The following is a 19789-nucleotide window of genomic DNA, read 5'->3' as shown; positions in this document are numbered from 1 at the left end:
CACGACCTGAGATCCTTTTTCATTGGAGACGTCTGCTGTGGAACCACAGGGTTGGTTGGCTTCCCTGGGGGGCCCTTGTTGGACTGTAGCTTCTGTCACCAGGCTTTGGCTGTGGTGGCTGCAGGTAATGGAAGCTGGGGTCCAAAATCAGCCAGCAAAACACATGTCCTTTGAGCTGTGTATTGTTCTCCACAAATGGGGAAGGGCTGGCTTGATCTAATCCAGACTTTAGCTTTAGAATTCATGGTAAGTCCCCAGCTTTTGTGTGGTGAAGAGTGGTTTTGTGTGTATATCGGATTAAAAAATCCCCGGGAATCTATGACATAATCTGTTCTTACTTACATTTTTCCCATGGATATTATTGACAGAGTATTGTGGTAGTTGAGCTGCAGACAAAACAGTAGAATTTTCTGAACAGTCTTTTCTTGTGTGTGGCCCTCTCCTGATTTTTATTTCAGTAAACATATGTATAAAACGTCAGTTTCACTTCATAGGTGTTCTTAAGATTGGAGCAGCCAGTCCCTCATTTGTGCAGTGTAGGTTGAAAATGATTTTACTGGCAATGCTTTGCCAGTTGAGTTCAGGATTGGTAGGCATTAAATGGAGAGGAGCAAATTGCCCTGCTTTCATGACTGAAAGATTTCTTTGGCTACATATAACTACGACAATCAGCTTTTTGTGCACAGGCCTTAAATATTACAAAAGCTTCCTGCTGTACCGTGCGTTGTCAAGCAAGGGTGGCATTTTGAGACAGCCTCTTCTGAGAAATTGGCTTGCTGCGTTACAGGAACAGCTTGCTATATTATGTTGCTTTAAATTACTTGCAGGCTCAAACAAGCCAGTCGTTCCTTCTGCCAGCTCCATTCCTCAAAAATTGTGCATGCCTACGTGCTGTGCTGCAATGTTTGTTGACCTCTTCAGGTCTCGGACTCAATTTTCACCCCAGCCTTCTGCACAACACCCCGTTTCCCTGTTACTTCTGCCTGCCTGCTTCTTTCTCATTCACCTTTCTTGATTTGGTTCCAGCCTCCATCCCCTTTTTTCTGTTTGCCCCGCCTTACCTTGTCACTTTAAAAATAAATAAATACAAGAAACAGTGCTTATGTCTCCCAGCAGTGTTAGAAACTCAGATATATAAACTAGGTGCCAAATGGCTCCTTAAACCAGGGTTACAGTTGGCAAAACAGAATGTCTAGTTGCCATTTTGGGGCCACACTGGTCAAAAGTCATATTTTTCAATATGACTTTTTGGCTTCTGGAATTCATTCTGTTTGTGCAGATAAAAATATAACAGGTAGGATTCTACAGTCAAGATCCAAGGATCCCCCGATATGCACCTCCAGATGGTGGAGACGTCAGGCGCCATCCTGGTGCCCGGTCACCATCACTTGGTCGCAAGTGGCCGATAGGCAGGTGCAAAATGCGTGTGACGAATATCAAACGTTGGCCCCCAGTGTGACTCACCTGAAGTTGGCCCACAACCCATCATAGCAGCCTTGCTTAACCTTGTGTCCTGAAGACATTGAACTCCAGCTCCCATCAGCACCAGCTAGCACACTCAATGACCAGGGATGCTGGGAGTTATAGCCCATCAACTTCCAGTTGGGGAATGCTGTGCTATTGGAATCTTACACACCTCCTCAAGAACATAAGGAGCAGCAAGGGATAGTCAGGGTTGATTCCTTCTTTCCTTGATGTGTTTCTGCAAGGAGTGGAGAACCTTCTGGAGCGGGAAGGCTCACTGGCTGCGATCAACCTAACGCAGCTCCGCTGGGAAGGGAAGATTAGGTGGGGTTGTTGGTGAGGGACAGGGCAATATCAACAGCCTCACCTAGCAAGGGAAGGAAGGAGGTTGGAGGAGACAGCAAGGTGGGCTGTGCAAGAGGACAGGCAAAGAGGTAGGAGCACCCCTGAAAAAGGAGGTTGATGGGGGTTCCAGGAAGCTCCCATGCCTGCTAGGTAAGACCCCAGCCCTCTCTTCAGCTTCACTCCAAAGCAATGTCCTTAATGCCTAGTCAGGTTTCCCCTGAATGAAAGTGCAACCATCTGGGGAAACCTAATCTGATGAAATTTGAGACACTGGAGGAAAAACAGGAGTTGGAAGTAGCTGTACCAGAGCTTAGGACACCACAGTATTCCTATTGGAGAAAGGAGTGGTCTGGGGAGGGGAACCCTTCTTTCTTAGGTTAGATGCTGTTCACTGCCTTAGGTTCCTTTTTTTTGTGTGTGTCTGCCTGTCTTCAAAGTAACAGCAGCATCTCACCAAGGCTTTTATGTTGTGCTTGCCTTGTTCTGTTGATGCTTAGGATCAACATATACTACTGATGGTGGGGGTGGGGTACCCTAGCCTCTTAGTGTGTTGAAAAGACTAGTGGATCTTGAAGTTGGATCAGGGAGGCCCAGATCTAACTGGCTACTCAGTTGTGAATCTCACTGGGTGGCCTTGCTCACCCACCTCCAAGTCTTGTGTATCCCTCATCCTAACTCCTTTTGCTGCATTTTTGGGTCAGGATAAAACAGGATGATTCCCCGTGTACACCGCCACCCTGAGCTCTTTGGAGCAAAGGCTGAGATAACAGCTGTGATGAATCGGCAAGGGTTAGACCTGATCAAGCTTGTTATGCTAGTGCAGGCATCCCCAAACTCAGCCCTCCAGATGTTTTGGGACTACAGTTCCCATCACCCCTGACCACTGGTCCTGTTAGCTAGGAATGATGGGAGTTGTAGTCCCAAAAAATTTGGAGGGCTGAGTTTGGGGGTGCCTCTGCTAGTGGATTCTCAAACCACAAGCCCATAGGCTCATATCCAGCTAAGCCCTACTCAGAGTTGACCCACAGCAGTTAATGTGCCTAAGTTAGTCATGTCCATTAACTTCAGCTTTGAAGCCGTGCAGCTAGACTAGACTGAAGACATATAAACTCCAGACGATTATCTCCATTCACAAGTCTTGTCATGTTACTCAAAGTTTATACATAGATATTCGGATAGATGAGTGAGAGCATATCCTTATATGAGATGTAATTTCCGCTTAGCAGTTGGATTAACATGTTATTTTAGTGAGCTGCAAACAAGCGTCTTGATACCTTGAGACCAGTCTTTGGCCCCCATATGCACCATGCATTTAAGGCAGTCTCATACCTCTTCAAGCAGTTGTGGCTGCTCCCAAAGAATCCTGGGAACTGTAGTTTGTTAAGGGTGCTGAGAGTTGTTAGGAGGCCCCCTGTTCCCCCGTACAGCTGCAGTTTCCAGAGTCCCCTGGAAAGAGGGATTAATTGTTAAAGCACTCTGGAATTTGTAGCCTTGTGAGGGCAATAGGGGTCTCCTAACACCTCTTAGCTCTTTTAACAAACTACAGTTCCCAGGATTTGGGGGATGCCACAGATGTTTAAAGTGGTATGCTACTGTTTTAAATGTATAGTGCAGATGGAGCCCTAGTGGAATATGCTTTACTCATCTGTGAAGTTTTTACTAGAGCCTGGGTAGCTCAGTTGGTTAGAGCATGGTGCTGATAATGCCAAGGTTGCAGGTTCGATCCCTGTATAGGACAGCTGCATATTCCTGCATTGCCAGGGTTGGTCACTAGATGATCCTCGGGGTTCCTTTTAACTCTACACTTCTGTGTTCCCGTGGTTCTATTGAGAGTTCTGATCAGTCTTTGCTGGCCTAGCACAAGGCACCTTCCGTCTGTTGTAGGATTTCAACTTCCCTTCAAACTGGGTGAGATATTCTTTAGGGTTTGTTGCTGGGATCAAGGCTTAACTTGGGGGATGTGTTATCTTTACTGTTATCTGGCTTGCTAAAAGACCACATTGGTGGGGGACAGGTGAGACCTGATCCACTCATTCTCCTCCTTTTAAAAATACTTGCTGACCAGGCAGTGCCCATCAAGACAGTTTTGCAACCCCGGCAGTTGTTACCAAGGTTGTTATAAAGATTTTGCTTTGGTCTTATCAACCCTGCAAAATCAGGAATTGGAAGCGTCAAGAAAGCGTGTAAACTAAACGTCCCAGGGAGATCTCCGGTGCAGTTGGGTGGTTGAATTGGTGGTGGTGTTCAGGGCATTTTGTGCCTCTAAAGACTTATGGGGAGCGCTGGGGGGGATTTTAAATGCTTTTATTTCTGTTTCTCACTGCCTCGTCGTCTTTCAAACTCTATGTGTGGGCAACTTGGGAAGCTGGTGCTTTCCTAAGGCCTGGCCGCCTTTCTTAATTACTGGCTTCATGGTTCCTTGGAAGTGTGCTTTGGCAAACTGTCACACAGCTGCAATAAACACTTTTTCTGTCTTCAAAGGAATCGAGCCAGTCACGCTGGAGAGAATTCAGCTCTCGGCACAGGATGCTGAGGAGAAGACCTCGTACAATCACGTGCTCGCTGAGAGGCTCATCAGGATAATGAACTATGCCGCTCAGCCAGGTAGAGAGTTTTTGTCAATCTTCTTTTTTGTGTGCTAACAAGTGCTGAAACCAGGAGTATGCAAAGCACCATCCTTTGTGAGCCAGAAGGGCTTTTGCTATAGGGTAGCCATTGTCGGCCTGTTGCCCTCCAGGCATTTTGGAACTACACCTCACAGCAGCCTTCAGCAGGTTGGCAAATACTCCTGTAGGACAGATTTATAAGCCTGTAGCCTGCTTTGCTTTCAAGACAGGAACTCCGAAGCTGTGTTTGACGATGGAAGCATGAAGCAGCAAGCCAATGTCAAAGGAGTCTTCAAACAGTGACCATAACTCACATCGGCAGTAGCAGAGAACAAGAAGTCGTTGACTCTCATTCTCTAGAGGCAAAGTCTTCTTGTGGGAATGTAAAGAGATCAGTTGTTTAACAGAGTATGTTGCGGGCAGAATCCTACCAGAGCTCAAGGGGAGCAATTCCAGATACAGTGGTACCCCGCAAGACGGAACGCCTCGCACAATGGAAAAATCGCAAGACGAAAGCGTTTTGCGATTTTTTAAAAAGACTCGCAAAACGAAGTCGTCTATGGCCGTGCTTCGCAAGACGAAGCAGCGTCGCAACGGGAAGGGAAGCTGCCACCACCGCTTACCTTTAGGACCCCGCCATCGGGCCAGGGGTGACGTCCACAGCCGCCGCTTCTGCCTCCTGCAGCGGCGCGGCGCTCATGGCAGCTCCTCCCCGGTAGGCTGGCGGGATCCAGCAGGAGCAGCAGTGGGGCTTGCCAGGCGGCCCTTGGCAACAACAGCGGCGGTGCCTGAAGGAGTGGAGGCTGCGGCGGGAGGAGACCCCTGGCCCTCCTCCTGCTTCCTCCTCCCCAGAGCCTTAAAGACTTCCGGCCGTGGCGGGTGAGTCGGCGCCTTCCCCCCCCCCCCCCGCTTCTTTTTTGCCCATAGGAACGCATTAATTAAATTTCAATGCATTCCTATGGGAAACCACACTTCGCAAGACGAATTTTTCGCAATACGAAACGACTCGTAGAACGAATTAATTTCGTCTTGCGAGGTACCACTGTACAGTGCAGCCACTTACAGAAAATGTCTCATTGAAAAGGGATGTGTCTGTGTCCGTGTGTGTTTGTTTGTTTGTGTGTATGGGTGTCTGTCTATACAGCTTGCTTCTCCAAGTCCTGTATTGAGCAAGAAAGAATTTGGAATAGGCGGCAATGCTGACATCCCGGATCCTTTCTTCTTTGCGTCTTTTCAACGAGGCGTTTGCTATCTGCTGCCAAAGCAGAAAACAATTGTGCAAAAGAAAAGACCTTGCAAGTTCAGCAAATTTGCATAATTTATACAGGCATGGGATTTATACAGCTTTGAGTCTGTTGTTAACCGCATGGACCACGCCAGAGGTCGGGGTAAGCTGCCGCACTCCAACTGTACCCAGACTCCAGCTGCCTTTATCCCCAGCCAGTGTGGCCAATGATCAGGGCTGATGGGAGTTGGAGTCAGCAGCTGGAGTGCCGGGGGTAGCTGCCCCTGCAATACACAAAGCACAGCTCATGGGACTGCCTAGGCAGGTGATGAATCTAAACCCCGAGCCTTGATATTCAGCATGGACATGAGATTCTCTCCCCGCTGCCAGGGAAGCTTCTACTTTTCATCGCATGTGGGAGCTCTGATCTCAGGCCCTTCCAATTAGGTCATGAAAGGCTGACCCGGTTCACATGTAACGCTAAACCAAACCATGGCTTAGCGGGAACACGCGGGCGGGCGATTCATCCTGCCCCAGACAAAACTGTGAGCTGTAACCAGAGGTTTTCTGGTTTGCTTGGAAGAGAGACAAACCACGAGCCTGTCTTAAGCCAGCCCACGGCTTAGATTGCTGCAGTGCATCGACAGAAGGACTGGAGGAGGAGCAAAGCCACCATGATCTCCTCTCTGGGAGCCTGCTTATTCATGTGTTTGTGTAGTTTGGCCTAGCATTATGTGGGAACTGAACCATAGCCTTTTAAATACCCCCCAGGTATCCCAGTGCTTTCCACCTGCGTTTGAAACCTGCTGCCTTACTGTCTCAACTGCTGCTTTTTTACTTGCGTTAAAAGTGGTTGAGAACGGCAAGGGGCGATATAAAATATTTAACTCATTGATGTAAACACCTGTTATTAATAATAATGACAACAACATTATTCAGCTAAAAGAGGCTCTCAGAGCTGCTCATAAATATCAGTGACAGTCCCAACCATCAGGTTCATAGTCTTAGAGATACAGTCAAACCTCGGTTGTCAATCCATTCCGGAAGACTCTTCGGCTTCCAAAAAGTTTGGCAACCGAGGCGCGGCTTCCAATTGGTTGCAGGAGCTTCCTGCACTCAAGCGGAAGCCGCATCGGATGTTCGGCATCTGAAAAACGTTTGAAACCCGGAGCATTTACTTCCAGGTTTTCGGCGTTTGGGAGTCAAAACGTTCCAAAATGGAGCTGTTCGAGAATCGAGGTTTGACTGTACCTCGATTGTACTGACTGTACTTTGATCCTCTGTTTTCAAACGTTTCGGAAGTTGAACAGTCTTCTGGAACAGATTATGTTCAAAAACCAAAGTTCCACTGTACAACAGAAAAAGAAAAGAGACGAGGGGGGAGAATGCGGGGGCAGAGTTAGAAGTTATTAGTCTCAGTGAATCGTTCTGTTAATCTCTAGAGAGCGTGGCTGCTTTGGCCAGATTGTGGGTTTGGGTTTGGTTTGGACTAAGCTGGATAGGCTTGCAGACTACTGTAGAAGAGAAACAACAGTTCATTCCCAGTTCTTTTTTATGCTCCAGTGTTTGTTTGAGTGCAAGAAGTGTTTTGCATTTTGTACTTAAAACATGCCACAGTGCTGAGATACTTGAATTTGACTAGTGGTGCTAAAGTGCTGGCCCGTAAAGCTGTGATGTCAGCAACTCGATCTCAACAACGTAATGAAGTTTTTCCTAACTTTTTCCTTCTCTCCGCTCCCCAACATACAGATGGGAAAATTCGCTTGGCTACGCTGGAACTAGGCTGCTTGCTACTGAAGCAGCTGGTGATGTCCAAACATGGTAGAATTATAAAGGATGTTCACCTCGCCTGTTTGGAGGTGAGTGTTTGCGGGGTTTGGACACCTTTTTCCTCTTAACTGCTGGTATGAAAGTGTCAAAAGTCCTCTGATTGCGAACAGTCCATCTTTATGAGTAGAACTCTGTCAAGGCAGCAAGCATAGTAAAACGATGAAATAAAATTTCCAGAATACGTTCATTTTTTTAAAAAAAATCTAAAACACTTTTTTTTTGCTAGCAGTTCTCTAAACCAGCGTTTGATTGGGCTAGAATCCATGCCAACACATAAACAGAACTGAGAGCAAAGAGTTAGGAGTCGAAGAAACTGCTACAGCTCTGCCACCAGGGTGTGCCAAATCTGACTGCTTTGTTCCACGTCATTCCATTGGTCGGTCTGGTCTCGTTTTGCCTAGTCTGGGTGTCAGCCCTCATCATGGTCTTGGGAAGGGAAGGGGTAATTTCCCAATCCTGAGAATATTTAATCAGTGATTCTAGGGATTGAGCCTAGGATTTACTTATTTTATTGTATTTATTAGATTTATATACTGCCCTTCATCACAGGATCTCAGGGCTGTTCACGCGATAAAAATACAGGGCAAAAGCACAAATAAAGAGTTAAAATGAAAATGACACAATGTATGAACACCAATGGAAGGTACATGTTAGCACCTTCCTCTTAATATGGGCAACCCTCCTGTTTACACACGTCTAATGCGTGTGCAACTGTGTATATGCACATCACGCTGAACCCAGATACGTTGACATCACTGAAATGTCACTAAAAGGGCAGAACGGGGTGTTTGCAGGCTTTTTTGATAGTTTTCAATTATATGCAATTTCACGGATGCATGTGGTGCTTTAGAACGTAACCCCTATGTAAATGGGGGCGGCGGAGCTGAACACGTTAGAACCTTTCTGAAACAGTCTGGATTCTGCCCATCTCCTTAGGTAGGGGTAGCTGACATGGTGCTCTCCATACATAGATGCCAAGTTCCGGATTGAAAAATCCGGGATCAGCAGCGCCGCGGCACCGGAAGTCGCTTCTACGCACTTCCGGACCTGCGTAGAAGCGACTTCCGATGCCGCTGTGCCCATTTCCAAAATGTCTGCAGCGCCAGAAGTCGCTTCTGCGCATGTCCGGAAGTGTGTAGAAGCGACTTCCTGTGCCGGCGTGGCACCAGAAGAACATCGCCGCCGGCAGGAGCTCCGTAATCCAGGGGAATACGGGGTATTTTGCCATTCGGGACACCTGCAGGAAACGGTAAGGAAATACGGGGGTTTCCCAGGGAAAACGGGGTACTTGGCAGCTATGTCTCCATATCTTGTTGGACTCCAACTCTCGTCATCCCTGATCATTGGCTGCACTGCCTGGGGCTGATGGGAATCCCGCCCCCACAAAGTTGGCTACCCCTGCACTGGAGAGTGCCATGAGAAGTCCTTCTCTTTCTTTTAACTGGCTTTCCAGGGGGGAAGCAGTGGTATTGAGGAAAGACATTTGCTGCTTTTAAAGCCTTATTAAAAGCTGCCCGCCACGAAGTAGAACTGAGCCGTTTCCTTTTCTTTCTAGGGCGCGAGAGAAGAGAGCGTTCACTTGGTGCGGCGTTTTTATAAGGTATTCTCGTGCTTTCTAAGTTTCCCTAACCTCTTAATATAGGGGAAGATAGAGGGAGCCAGCAGAGAACCTTTTAAAGTATGTGGTTGCCTTTTCATAGCTTAATAAGAATAGAACCTAAGACACCACTTACTGGACAGGAATTACGTGGTGCTTTCACCAGACTCTGGCAAAGCCAACACGGTGGACTTCTCTAGAGGATGTTCGGCTACAACTACCATCATTACTGGCTATTGGTCATGTAGCCTGGTGATAATGGGAGCTGTAGTTCATCAGGGCCTACAGGGCACCGCGCTAGGTATCCCAATCTAGACCAATGGTGGGCAATTCTGAGGGCCAATGAGCCGCGTATAGTAAACAACACCATCTTTGTAGCCTTTGAAGTCACCTCATAAACCTTTAGCTGGTAGAGTTGCTAGCAAGTTTCTACCATAAACTATACTGGTTTATGAGCACAAAACGGAAGTGCTGCCGCTGCCTTCAGGCAACTTTTTCCGCCCCCCCCCTACCTATTTTGGTGGTGGCCCCCAATGACTGGGGTCATTGTGCCGCTGCTGCTGCCTTGCGTGTGAGTCAGCCCTTAGCTGACTTCTTCCTATTTAAAGGTCTGGAAGCTTATAAACAGGAAGATCAGCAGAAACACCCTCTTTGCCAGGCACTCAAGCCGTTTCATAGCGATGACCCGTTTCCAAAGCTGTTTTGTTTAATAAAGGCCAGGCGCCATGTTTTCCCACAAATTAAGCAAGGCACCCGCCAAGGTGGGTGTTTAGGAATCGCAGCCTTGACAGGGGGAGATAAACAGCTGACAGCTTATCCAGATAAAGGGAAGCTGTCGCTCTTTTCATTCCTAGTTTGGTCAAAAGTGGTCCTTGAAGAATGGGGGTAAGGTGGGAAGAAGAAGAAGAAGAGGAGGAGGAGGAGGAGGAGGAGGAGGAAGAGTTTGGATTTGATATCCCGCTTTATCACTACCGAAAGGAGTCTCAAAGCGGCTAACATTCTCCTTTCCCTTCCTCCCCCACAACAAACACTCTGTGAGGTGAGTGGGGCTGAGAGACTTCAGAGAAGTGTGACTAGCCCAAGGTCACCCAGCAGCTGCATGTGGAGGAGTGGGGAAGCGAACCCAGTTCACCAGATTATGAGTCTTCCGCTCTTCACCACTGTACCACATTGACTAATGAGAAAGAAGCAGAGGGAATGTTTATGGAGGGGCAAATGCATTCCTCTTGTTTCCTTTTAAAGGGCGAAGAAATTTTTCTGGATATGTTTGAAGATGAATACAGAAGCATGACTGTAAGTAATTCATGAAATGGCCGTGTGGATGGAGAGGGGCAAAACTGAACGTGTCTCATCTTAGAGTTCCACGCTTTAAAGTAATAATCCAGAGCCTAAACAATAAGTGTTTGTGGACATGTGCAGAAATGTTTAAAAACCGTTAATTAAATATTCATAACTCATAGACTTAAATAATGTGTGAGGTTATCAGAATGCCACAGCATTTGCTTATCATGCATAACAATGTCTTAGCAAGGAATGGAATATCAGCACAGTGGTAAATACGGCAAATTAGCATTTGGTCTGACCTAGCAGGCTTTACAAGATGAAAAGTTCCACATACACAATTTTTTGTTGCCTGACATAGTATAGTTAGTTACTTAGTTAGTTTTTATTATTAGTTACCTGTCCGCAGGAAGAGGGTGGGGAAATAGTATTAAAGGTATGGCTGCTTTTAAGGTTGTGCTTGGGATTATGTCACATGTTAAGTGTGAAATTCCTTTCCCAGCTTAAGCCCATGAATGTCGAGTACTTGATGATGGATGCCTCCATTCTGCTGCCGCCAACAGGAACCCCTCTCACTGGGATTGACTTTGTGAAGAGGCTGCCCTGTGGAGATGTGGAAAGAACGCGGAGGGTGAGATATTTTTTAATTGAGTACATTTTTATCCCCCTTTCCCTCCCTCAAAGGAGCTCAGGAGTGTGGGTGTGTGCAGCAGCTTTCCCCAATCTGGTGCCCTCCAAGTGTCTGGGGCTGCAGTTCCCATCAGCCCAATTCAGCATAGCCAGTGGTCCACAGTGATCTGGCAGGCAGTGACAGAGAACTGCTCTGTTGTTGGCATCTGTCTGTCTCGGCAGAAATGGACCGCACCTCTGGGGTGAAGTCAAACTGCTGTGTTAGCACCAGAGTGACCTCCTTGGGGCGCAAGCCTGGGCACTGTGTATGCTCAGACAACAAGACTCCCCACAGGTAAAGGTCCTGTGTGTGTGTCTGGAGGCGGCTGGAGGATGGATGGCGGCTAACAGATTGAGGTTGAATCCTGACAAGACAGAAGTACTGTTTGTGGGGGACAGGAGGTGGGCAGGTGTGGAGGACTCCCTGGTCCTGAATGAGGTAACTCTGCCCCTGAAGGACCAGGTGCGCAGCCTGGGAGTCATTTTGGACTCACAGCTGTCCATGGAGGCGCAGGTCAATTCTGTGTCCAGGGCAGCTGTTTACCAGCTCCATCTGGTATGCAGGCTGAGACCCTACCTGCAGACTGTCTCGCCAGAGTGGTGCATGCTCTAGTTATCTCTCGCTTGGACTACTGCAATGCGCTCTACGTGGGGCTACCTTTGAGGGTGACCCGGAAACTACAGCTAATCCAGAATGCGGCATCTAGACTGGTGACTGGGAGCGGCCACCGAGGCCACGTAACACCGGTCTTGAAAGACCTACATTGGCTCCCAGTACGTTTCTGAGCACAATTCAAAGTGTTGGTGCTGACTTTTAAAGCCCTAAACGGCCTTGGTCCAGTATACATGAAGGAGCGTCTCCACCCCCATCGTTCTGCCCGGACACTGAGGTCCAGTACCGAGGGCCTTCTGGCGGTTCCCTCGCTGCGAGAAGCTAAGTTGCAGGGAACCAGGCAGAGGGCCTTCTCGGTAGTGGCACCCGCCCTGTGGAACGCCCTCCCACCAGATGTCAAAGAGAACAACAACTACGAGACTTTTAGGAGACATCTGAAGGCAGCCCTGTTTAGGGAAGCTTTTAATGTTTAAATTTTTACTGTTTTGTTGGAAGCCGCCCAGAGTGGCTGGGGAAACCCAATCAGATGTGCGGGGTATAAATAATATGTGGTCCGCTGATGTGGTCCAAAAGAAAGCAGAGCAATACATTTTCCCCCAGCTTGTCTGCAGGCATTGCCAGAAGGAGGCATAAAAGGCGCCATCCAACCACTTTAGGAACTCCACTTCAGATTTACATAGCATTTACTCCTTAGCCTTTTTGTTCTCCCAAAGATATCCCAGAGATTTAGGGTCAGATCTGTTGGTCCCGTCCGCCAGAGCCTGTCTTCGCACGCAGGAGAAGTCCCTGAGGGTTTAAGTCCCATCGGCTACCTTCACCTGGTTTAGCCAGCCGGTCAAAGCCGTCTTCCAGGGTGTGGCTGCTGTCGCATGCTTACAGCTTCTAGGAGTCACAGGTGCGAGCTGAGAGCAGGGTGGGAACCAAAGGTGGGCAAACCCCCCCAGAAGGAGCACAGTATGTCCCCCACCAGAGGTACTACCCCTCCCCTGACACCCCATAAGACTTACACCACAATATGCTAGCTCCAGTACTGAAGGCAGTATGCCCCTGAATAACACGAGAGTGCTATTGCTTGTGGGCTTCCATGACTAGTGTTGGTTCCCACGGTTCAGTCCTTTCGCCAGTGGGGGTGGCACACAGGATGAATCTCCGCATGATTGGCTCCAAACTTGCTACCGACTCGAACATGGACCATGGGGATACCGGAGAATAAGCAAGCATGTGAATTAGCAGCATTACCACTCCTCCCTGCAATGGGGAACAAGATTCCAAGGGAGCTTCAGTCCCCCGGCAAGGGTGTATCTGGACTGACATAATTAAAAATGGTTCCTGCCGGGGGGGGGCAGGGGAGCCAGGCACACTGTGATCACTGCCAGTACCTCTGTCTGCCCACCTCTGCTTTCCAGCCTGTCCTCATAAGAGCTGGCATAGGGCAGAAGGGACCGTGGCTGCACTGCCCTTGGCATCCTTCCTTCCTGTAGAAGCTGCCACGGGGGTTTGGTGTTGTTTTTTTTGCAAGGGTTGGCTGGGAAAGAGCTAAGAGAGTGTTGGTAACATTAGCCGCTGCCATGCCATGGGGTTCTGTTGATCAACCAGAAGGGAGAAAAGAAGGCCACACTTCTTACTCTCCCAGAAAGCCCCACATTTGCTACAAAATTTGGGAGCAACACATCCAGCTGTTCTGAAATGGATGTGTGTTTGGGTTGATAATTTCTGGCATTTGACTTCTTGGTGCAGTCAGGCCCTAGATAAACAATAAGCCAGATTGTTACGGAGGTGTCCCCACCACCACCTAGAGATCTTTAGAGAGGTCCCATGTTGCTCTTTGAACAGACAGGTTTAAGCACACCATTTACATTTTCCAATTGCTTCCTGGCACCTCTCTGATAACATTGCCAGAAGCGAGGATCTGGAGATGCTCTGAAAAAGAAAACGCTTCTGTTTGTCCTAGTAGGGTTTGTTTGTTTGTTTGTTTCTTAAGGCGTTTGCTGGATCAGCAAACCATGTTCTTCTGACTGTGAGGCTCCTGGTGAGCTGAACAACCTGTACTCAAATAACCTTTCTTTTGGAGCTCTAGCTAGGAAATTGATTTGTTTCATTTTCTGCAGAAGACACAATACCACGTAGATGTGCTTGCTTCCGTTGTATTGATGGCACACTCCAGTTTAGGCCGCTTTCATCCTTTCAGCGTACATAGAATTGCTGTATCTTCGGGGAGGAAGAAATGAATTAGCCACAACATCTTTTTTTCTTTTTGGTTTTGAGAACTTTCTTGGAAATACCAGCAATCAAGACGGCCGTTCTGAGCTCTTCTGTTTATTCTGCCTTGTCACTTCGGAGACACAGGATGTTATCTCTTATCTCGTTTGCTTGCACTTCTTGGAAAGCCAGGGACCCTTTTTCCTAGAACCGAACTTTGATTCCTTTTGAGGCACTTCTGATTAGCTAGCAGAGTTGTTTTCTGAAGTTCAGAAACACTCTTCTTCTTCTTCTTCTTCTGTGTGAGCCTTGGGCTATTCCATCCTGATTTCCAAAGCTAATGCGCTTATCTTTTAAAGCGGGCAAAGCTAGACCAGCTGTTTGAAGCTTTCTCCTTAATCTGTCATCTCTCTGCAGAAACAAGTGGTGGTGGTAGCCTTCCTCTTCATGCCCAAAATTTGTTCTTAAAAAAAAGGGTTGCATTCCATTATTGTTGGTTTTTTTGCATTTTGTCTATAGAAAGCCACAAACCACTTCCTTCTTGTGGAGACCTTTAGGGCTTATTGCTTTGACTAACTCAGGTGAATGCTCCCTTTCCTAAGTAAAAATGAGCCTGGTCGAGGTTATTAAGGCTGAATGTATGATGTGAGGCTTTCACCAGAAGGTTCTGGGAAACTAGAATTGGTTTCAAAGGAAACTGCCAGGCCTGTTAGCTGCAGAAAAAACAAGGTTCAATTAAAGACAACAAACAAACAGGTTCACTGGCTGCCAATGAATTTCCAGGCCAGTTCTAGATACTGCTGTTGATTTTCATATATTATCTGGAAACAGAAAGCATAAAAAACTACACTCTCCTGCAAAAAAAAGGGAACCTACTCATAGTTAAAGATATTCCCTGGAGTCCCTGTATCGGGTCCCTTCATCAGACCCTTCAAGTAAGCCTCCTTTTTGGCCAGATGAAATCACCATTGGGTGATTATTTGCCTCCTCCTCTTCCACTGCTAGGGCTGCTAAAAAGAAATATTTATTTCCAGTAAAACAAAGCCAGAGTAAGGAATGATTCTCCATTATCCATTAGCCTTCGCCTGGCAGGGCTTTGTCTAAGATGGGATAGCAGCAGTGCCACATGCTTCTTGTAAACATTAGAGGAGGAAAAAAACTGGGATGGATGGTGGTCAGGAATCCCATTGCTCCCCATAGGTTGTACAGTGGCATTAAGATCTGTGCGCTATCAGCAAGCCCCACTTGCCTAGGGAACAACTGGAAGCCCATCCGATTGTTCCTCTGGAGCCACATCCTTACTTTGCCTCTCACATGTATGATGTTGTGTGATGTCAGGTGTGGGGCCTTGGTATGGGGGAAATGTCCTCAGTGGCCAAGTTGCCCACAGGCCAGAGGTCCCCACCCTAATAAAGAACCAGCTTTTCTCACTTGTGTTTTCAGGCAATCAGAGTCTTCTTCATGATGCGGTCCCTGTCGCTGCACCTCCAGGAGGAGCCAGAGACTCAGCTGCCGTTGACGAGGGAGGAGGACTTAATTAAAACCGACGATGTCCTAGACTTGAGTGAGTAAACAGTGGCATCTTAATAGGAAGGAGGACAAAAGTGTGTTCTCCAAAGAAAGCCATTCAAAGCCTCGGGGAGAAAAATAAGGATTAACAAGAGTAGTGCTGAACTGGAATGCCTAGGCTTCTTGGTCCTGTTGGAGTTTGCTAAACCCCTCTTTTTTCTCACTCAGAAAAGGGAGAGGGGAGTTTTTGCAAGAATAACTTGAGTTCCCTGCTCTTCCAAAGACTGGGCCTTTGCAAAGCTGCCCACAATGCATAATAAGATCCCTAAGGTTTTCCTTTGTCCCGGAGAATGTTTGGAGCCTCCTAGTTGAAGAGGTCAAGCTTAGAAGAGACTTGCAATTTTTTTGGGAGTGGGAACAAGTAAAGAATATTGGGAGATCTCCACACCTCTTTACTCTTTCACCCCTAGTCTCCACGCATCTCCAAGAGCTTCTGGAAGTGACCAGGTTGTTGAAGGCTGCCATATTATCATCCTGGCTGCCTAAGTTGAGTTCAGTGGTGATGCAAATGGCGAAGCAGTTCTTAAAGTGAGGGGTATCTGGGCTAGGAGAAGAGGGCTGGTTTCCCCTCACAAATGGGCAAGTAGAGGCATTTTTTATTTGTGAGGGTCTTTATCTTTGTTTTTGACGGGAGGGTTAAAAAACCCTGTTGCCTGAAGTAACAGTAACTGGAAGTCATGAACACCCAAAATAGCCATACGACATTCTGGTAATGCCCCGCTCTTTTGTTATGAAAATAAATTGCGTTTGCTGGGAAATCTAGAGTCCTTGTTTCCATCTTGGCACATGCAATACATATTAATAGAAAATGTCAGTCATATTTGGTATTTCAAAGAATTAATCTTACTGTAACGGCTGTTCTGTGCAGTTGAGCCTTAAGTCAATTCATCCGACCCTCCCTTGGCCGGCGACATTGAACAAGCCCAGCTGCTTCAGCTCACTTGAATAAAACAGCGATGAAGTTGTGAGAGATCTCAGTTCTACCCACCCCATTGCATAGGTTTCTGAAAGAGGCATTGGTACTCCCAATCAAAATATCAGGATCTGTAGCCACAGTGAGCATGTGCTATTCCTAGATCAAAGAAGAAGAGGAGTTTGGGTTTGATATCCCGCTTTATCACTACCCAAAGGAGTCTCAAAGTGGCTAACATTCTCCTTTCACTTCCTTCCCCACAACAAACACTCTGTGAGGTGAGTGGGGCTGAGAGACTTCAAAGAAGTGTGACTAGCCCAAGGTCACCCAGCAGCTGCATGTGGAGGAGTGGGGAAACGAACCCGGTCCCCCAGATTACGAGTCTACCGCTCTTAACCACTGTACCACACTGGCTCTCAAAGCCTGCTGGAAGTCAAATTCCATGGGTGATGTTACTCGCACTTGGAAGCCGACCCATTGAAATTAATGGATCTAGATAACATTGTATGGTAAATAACTTGGGACCAGATTACCTGAGGGGCCAGCTTGCCTCTTATATCCCCACTTGGCAACTGCATGCCTCAGATGGGGCACTGCTGAGAGTACTGCCTGTCCCAGAGGTATGCTTAGCCTGTACTATAAATTGGTCCAGTCCTCTGGAATTGGTTACCAACTGGAATTACACAGGTGCCCAACATCGTGATGTTTGGATGCCTACTGAAGACGGTTAGTTTCACGTTTTTCCTGAGATGTGACCTAGTCATATATGAAATACTAAGTGTAAATGCACAGGAATGGTTTCGTTGTTTTAAGAATTTGTATTCTTTGTATTTTATTTTTGCTGTACATCACTTTGGTGTCCTTTGACTCGTCAAGCAGTTCATAAATTTGTAAAATAAATAAATGTCGGTCCACTGATTTCAGAGGGCTTGCTCTTGAGTATGACTTTTATCATCCCCATGCTAGGAATTGCTAGGAAAGGAATAGAAAGTACTGTAAATGAAACAGCCAGTGTTTTAGTGCCCTTATATAATTCTATGTTGCAGCTACCTTTTGAAATACTGTGTACAGTTCTTGTCACTCTGTCTCAAAAACAGCACCCTAGTTGTTATTTTTTAAAGATATTTGAAATTATCTCAGGTGGTTGGCGTACTTTCCCAGTGAGAAAAAGGGAACATGTTTAGAGAAAGTGGATAGAGAAAAGTTTTTATCCTCTCTCAGAACACTAGAACTCGTGAACATGCAGTGACGCTGCATGCTGGAAGATTTAGGACAGCATTCATGTAGCACAGTTAAACTGTGGCTCTCTCACAGGAGACAGTGATGGCCACCAACTTGGATGGCTTTAAAAGAGGATTAGACAAATTCATGGGAGAGGGGGCTATCAATGGCTTCTACCCACGATGGCTCTGCTCTGCCTCCACAGTGGGAGGCAGTAAAGCTTCTGAATGCCAGTTGCTGGAAACCACAAGAGGGGAGAGAGCTCTTGTGCTTCACTCCTGCTTGCAGGATATTTATAGAATTTTGCATGGTGGAAATGAAGGATGAAGATAGAATTTTCTCCCCTCCCTCTCATAATTCTAGAACGTAGGATCCTCCATTTAAATGGACTGGCAGTAGATTTAGGAGAGAGGAAAGCACTTCTTCACCCAACGCAGGACGGATTTGTGGAATTTGCCACCACAAAATGTGGAAATGGGCAAGGGTTTAGAAGCGGAGTTGATGCATGCATGCGTGTGGGTGTCAATGGTTCTGAGTCATGATGGCCTTATGAAACCCCCAACTTCACTGATGCAAATTCGCCCGGGCAAATTTTTATTTAATAAGCTATGAATGAATAGCTTGCACCTACACACAGCTGCATTCCTGCCTCTTTGTTCTCATGGCTCAAGGGACTGAACAAGCCAGCTTCCTGTTACATGCAAACCAGTTAACTATGGCTAACAGCTCTCCCAACAAGTTGGGCTATGAAGCCATGATTTTTAAACTAAGAGCTGAATCCTGGCTTGTTCAGCCAGTCGTGTGGGGGTGGTGTGTGGGGTTGTGTGTAAAGGCTGCAAAGCTCTGTGCACCTTTGCACAGCTTGCTCTTGCCATGTCTTACAATGCTAGGGACCAGACTATGAGAAATCAGGGCGGCATATGTTGGAATGCCGGACATGGGAAACTTAACCGTGGGAAATGGTAGTTGTTTTGCTTGTGGGTTTCCCCAAAATGTGTAACTGCCCACCTTCAGAAACCAGGAGACCTGGACTAGATGGTCTCTGTTCCTCTGATCCTGCAAGTCAGTTCATAATGTTAGTTGCCAGCGTTCTGGGAGACTTCAAAAAATAAATACAGGTTCAGTACAAGACCCAAAGATGTGCACCCACAGTCCCCTCACGCCCAAAGAAGTTTGTGTTTCATAGAAGCACCCACCCTCCCTCGATGTTCCTCGATGTTATCAGGGAATTCTGAAAGCAGATGGTCCTTCAGAGTCGTTTGGAAGCAATCCTGCTTAATGGGATCTTGAAGGGTTTGAGTGTTCATTTTGCGCCTTGGTTTCCTTTCTTGAAGCCTGTGTTGAGGTATAATCTTAATAGCCATCATGGAGCGTATTAGTCGGTGATCTGTCCAGCAGTTGTCGAGCTCTGGTAAGGAGCACATCACGGCGATCTTTAGCATGGACAATAACATAGTCTTAAGAGGTGTCAGTGGTTTGACCGATGATGCCTCCATGAAGTTTTAAATTTATTTTTCTGTCGAAAGAGTGTGTTGGTAATAACAAGGTTGTACACTGCACATATTGTCAAAAGTAAGATTCCGTTCTGGTTGCTGTTGCCAACTCCTTCTTTCCCAATAGTCCCAGGCCACAGATCAAAATCTCGCCCAACTCTTGCATTAAAATCACCCAGGAGGATAATTTTATCTTCCTTAGGCGTCTCTGATAGGACAGTATCCAGCTGAGAGTAAATTTTTTCTTTAATGTCTTCATTGGCATTCAGTGTTGGTGCATAAGCGCTTAGAATAGTAGCCTGTTGGTTTTTGGTGAGCTTTATTCAAAGGGTTGAGAGTTGCTCATTAATGCCGGTAGGGACTTCTGACAGGAGCTTCACAAAGTCGTTTTTGATAGCGAAGCCTGCCCCATGTATTCGATGTTCTTATTCAGATAGATCTTTCCAGAACATTGTGTAGCCTCCTTTTTCTTCCTTCAGTTGTCCCTCGCCTGCTCTTTGAGTCTCTTGAAGTGCTGCAATATCAATGTTAAAACATCACAGCTCTCTTGCAATGATGGCAGTTCTGCGTTCAGGACGCTTGCTGTCCGTATATTCCATGTTCAACGGATGTTCCAAAGTTCAATTGTCTTTTACGACCGCTAGGTGATGACCCCACTGGGCGCTATAATCCAGTCAGGGGAAAGGGGAGGCAAACTATGTTTAGGGCACCTTTTCTAGCCCCTCCCCCTTTTTGGGGTGAGCAGAGTGGATCCTAAAAAGGGC

The 19789-nt window shown here is 46.9% G+C and overlaps 1 protein-coding gene and 1 non-coding gene across 5 annotated transcripts in view; both read left to right on the top strand.

The window, feature by feature from the left end:
- Positions 1-19789, top strand: part of CLEC16A (C-type lectin domain containing 16A) — a 97944-nt gene that overhangs the window by 28161 nt on the left and 49994 nt on the right. For all 4 annotated transcript variants that reach the window (XR_009558548.2, XM_035132319.3, XM_035132315.3 and 1 more), the window contains exons 13-18: positions 4291-4413; positions 7390-7499; positions 9026-9070; positions 10310-10360; positions 10851-10979; positions 15273-15393. Coding sequence is in view for 3 of the 4 variants with exons in the window: in XM_035132319.3 (XP_034988210.1) it covers positions 4291-4413; positions 7390-7499; positions 9026-9070; positions 10310-10360; positions 10851-10979; positions 15273-15393 (579 nt within the window). In the remaining variant the exon portion in view is untranslated. The remainder of the gene's footprint in view (positions 1-4290; positions 4414-7389; positions 7500-9025; positions 9071-10309; positions 10361-10850; positions 10980-15272; positions 15394-19789) is intronic.
- On the top strand, positions 3474-3547 carry TRNAI-GAU (transfer RNA isoleucine (anticodon GAU)). Its single transcript has one exon. It is a non-coding gene; the product is annotated as a tRNA-Ile (tRNA).

The sequence above is a fragment of the Zootoca vivipara genome, chromosome 13 (assembly GCF_965207765.1).
Source record: "Zootoca vivipara chromosome 13, rZooViv2.hap1.1, whole genome shotgun sequence".
Lineage (NCBI taxonomy): Eukaryota > Metazoa > Chordata > Lepidosauria > Squamata > Lacertidae > Zootoca > Zootoca vivipara.
Note: the sequence above shows the minus strand (reverse complement) of the source record. Positions and strands in the feature narration are given on the sequence as shown.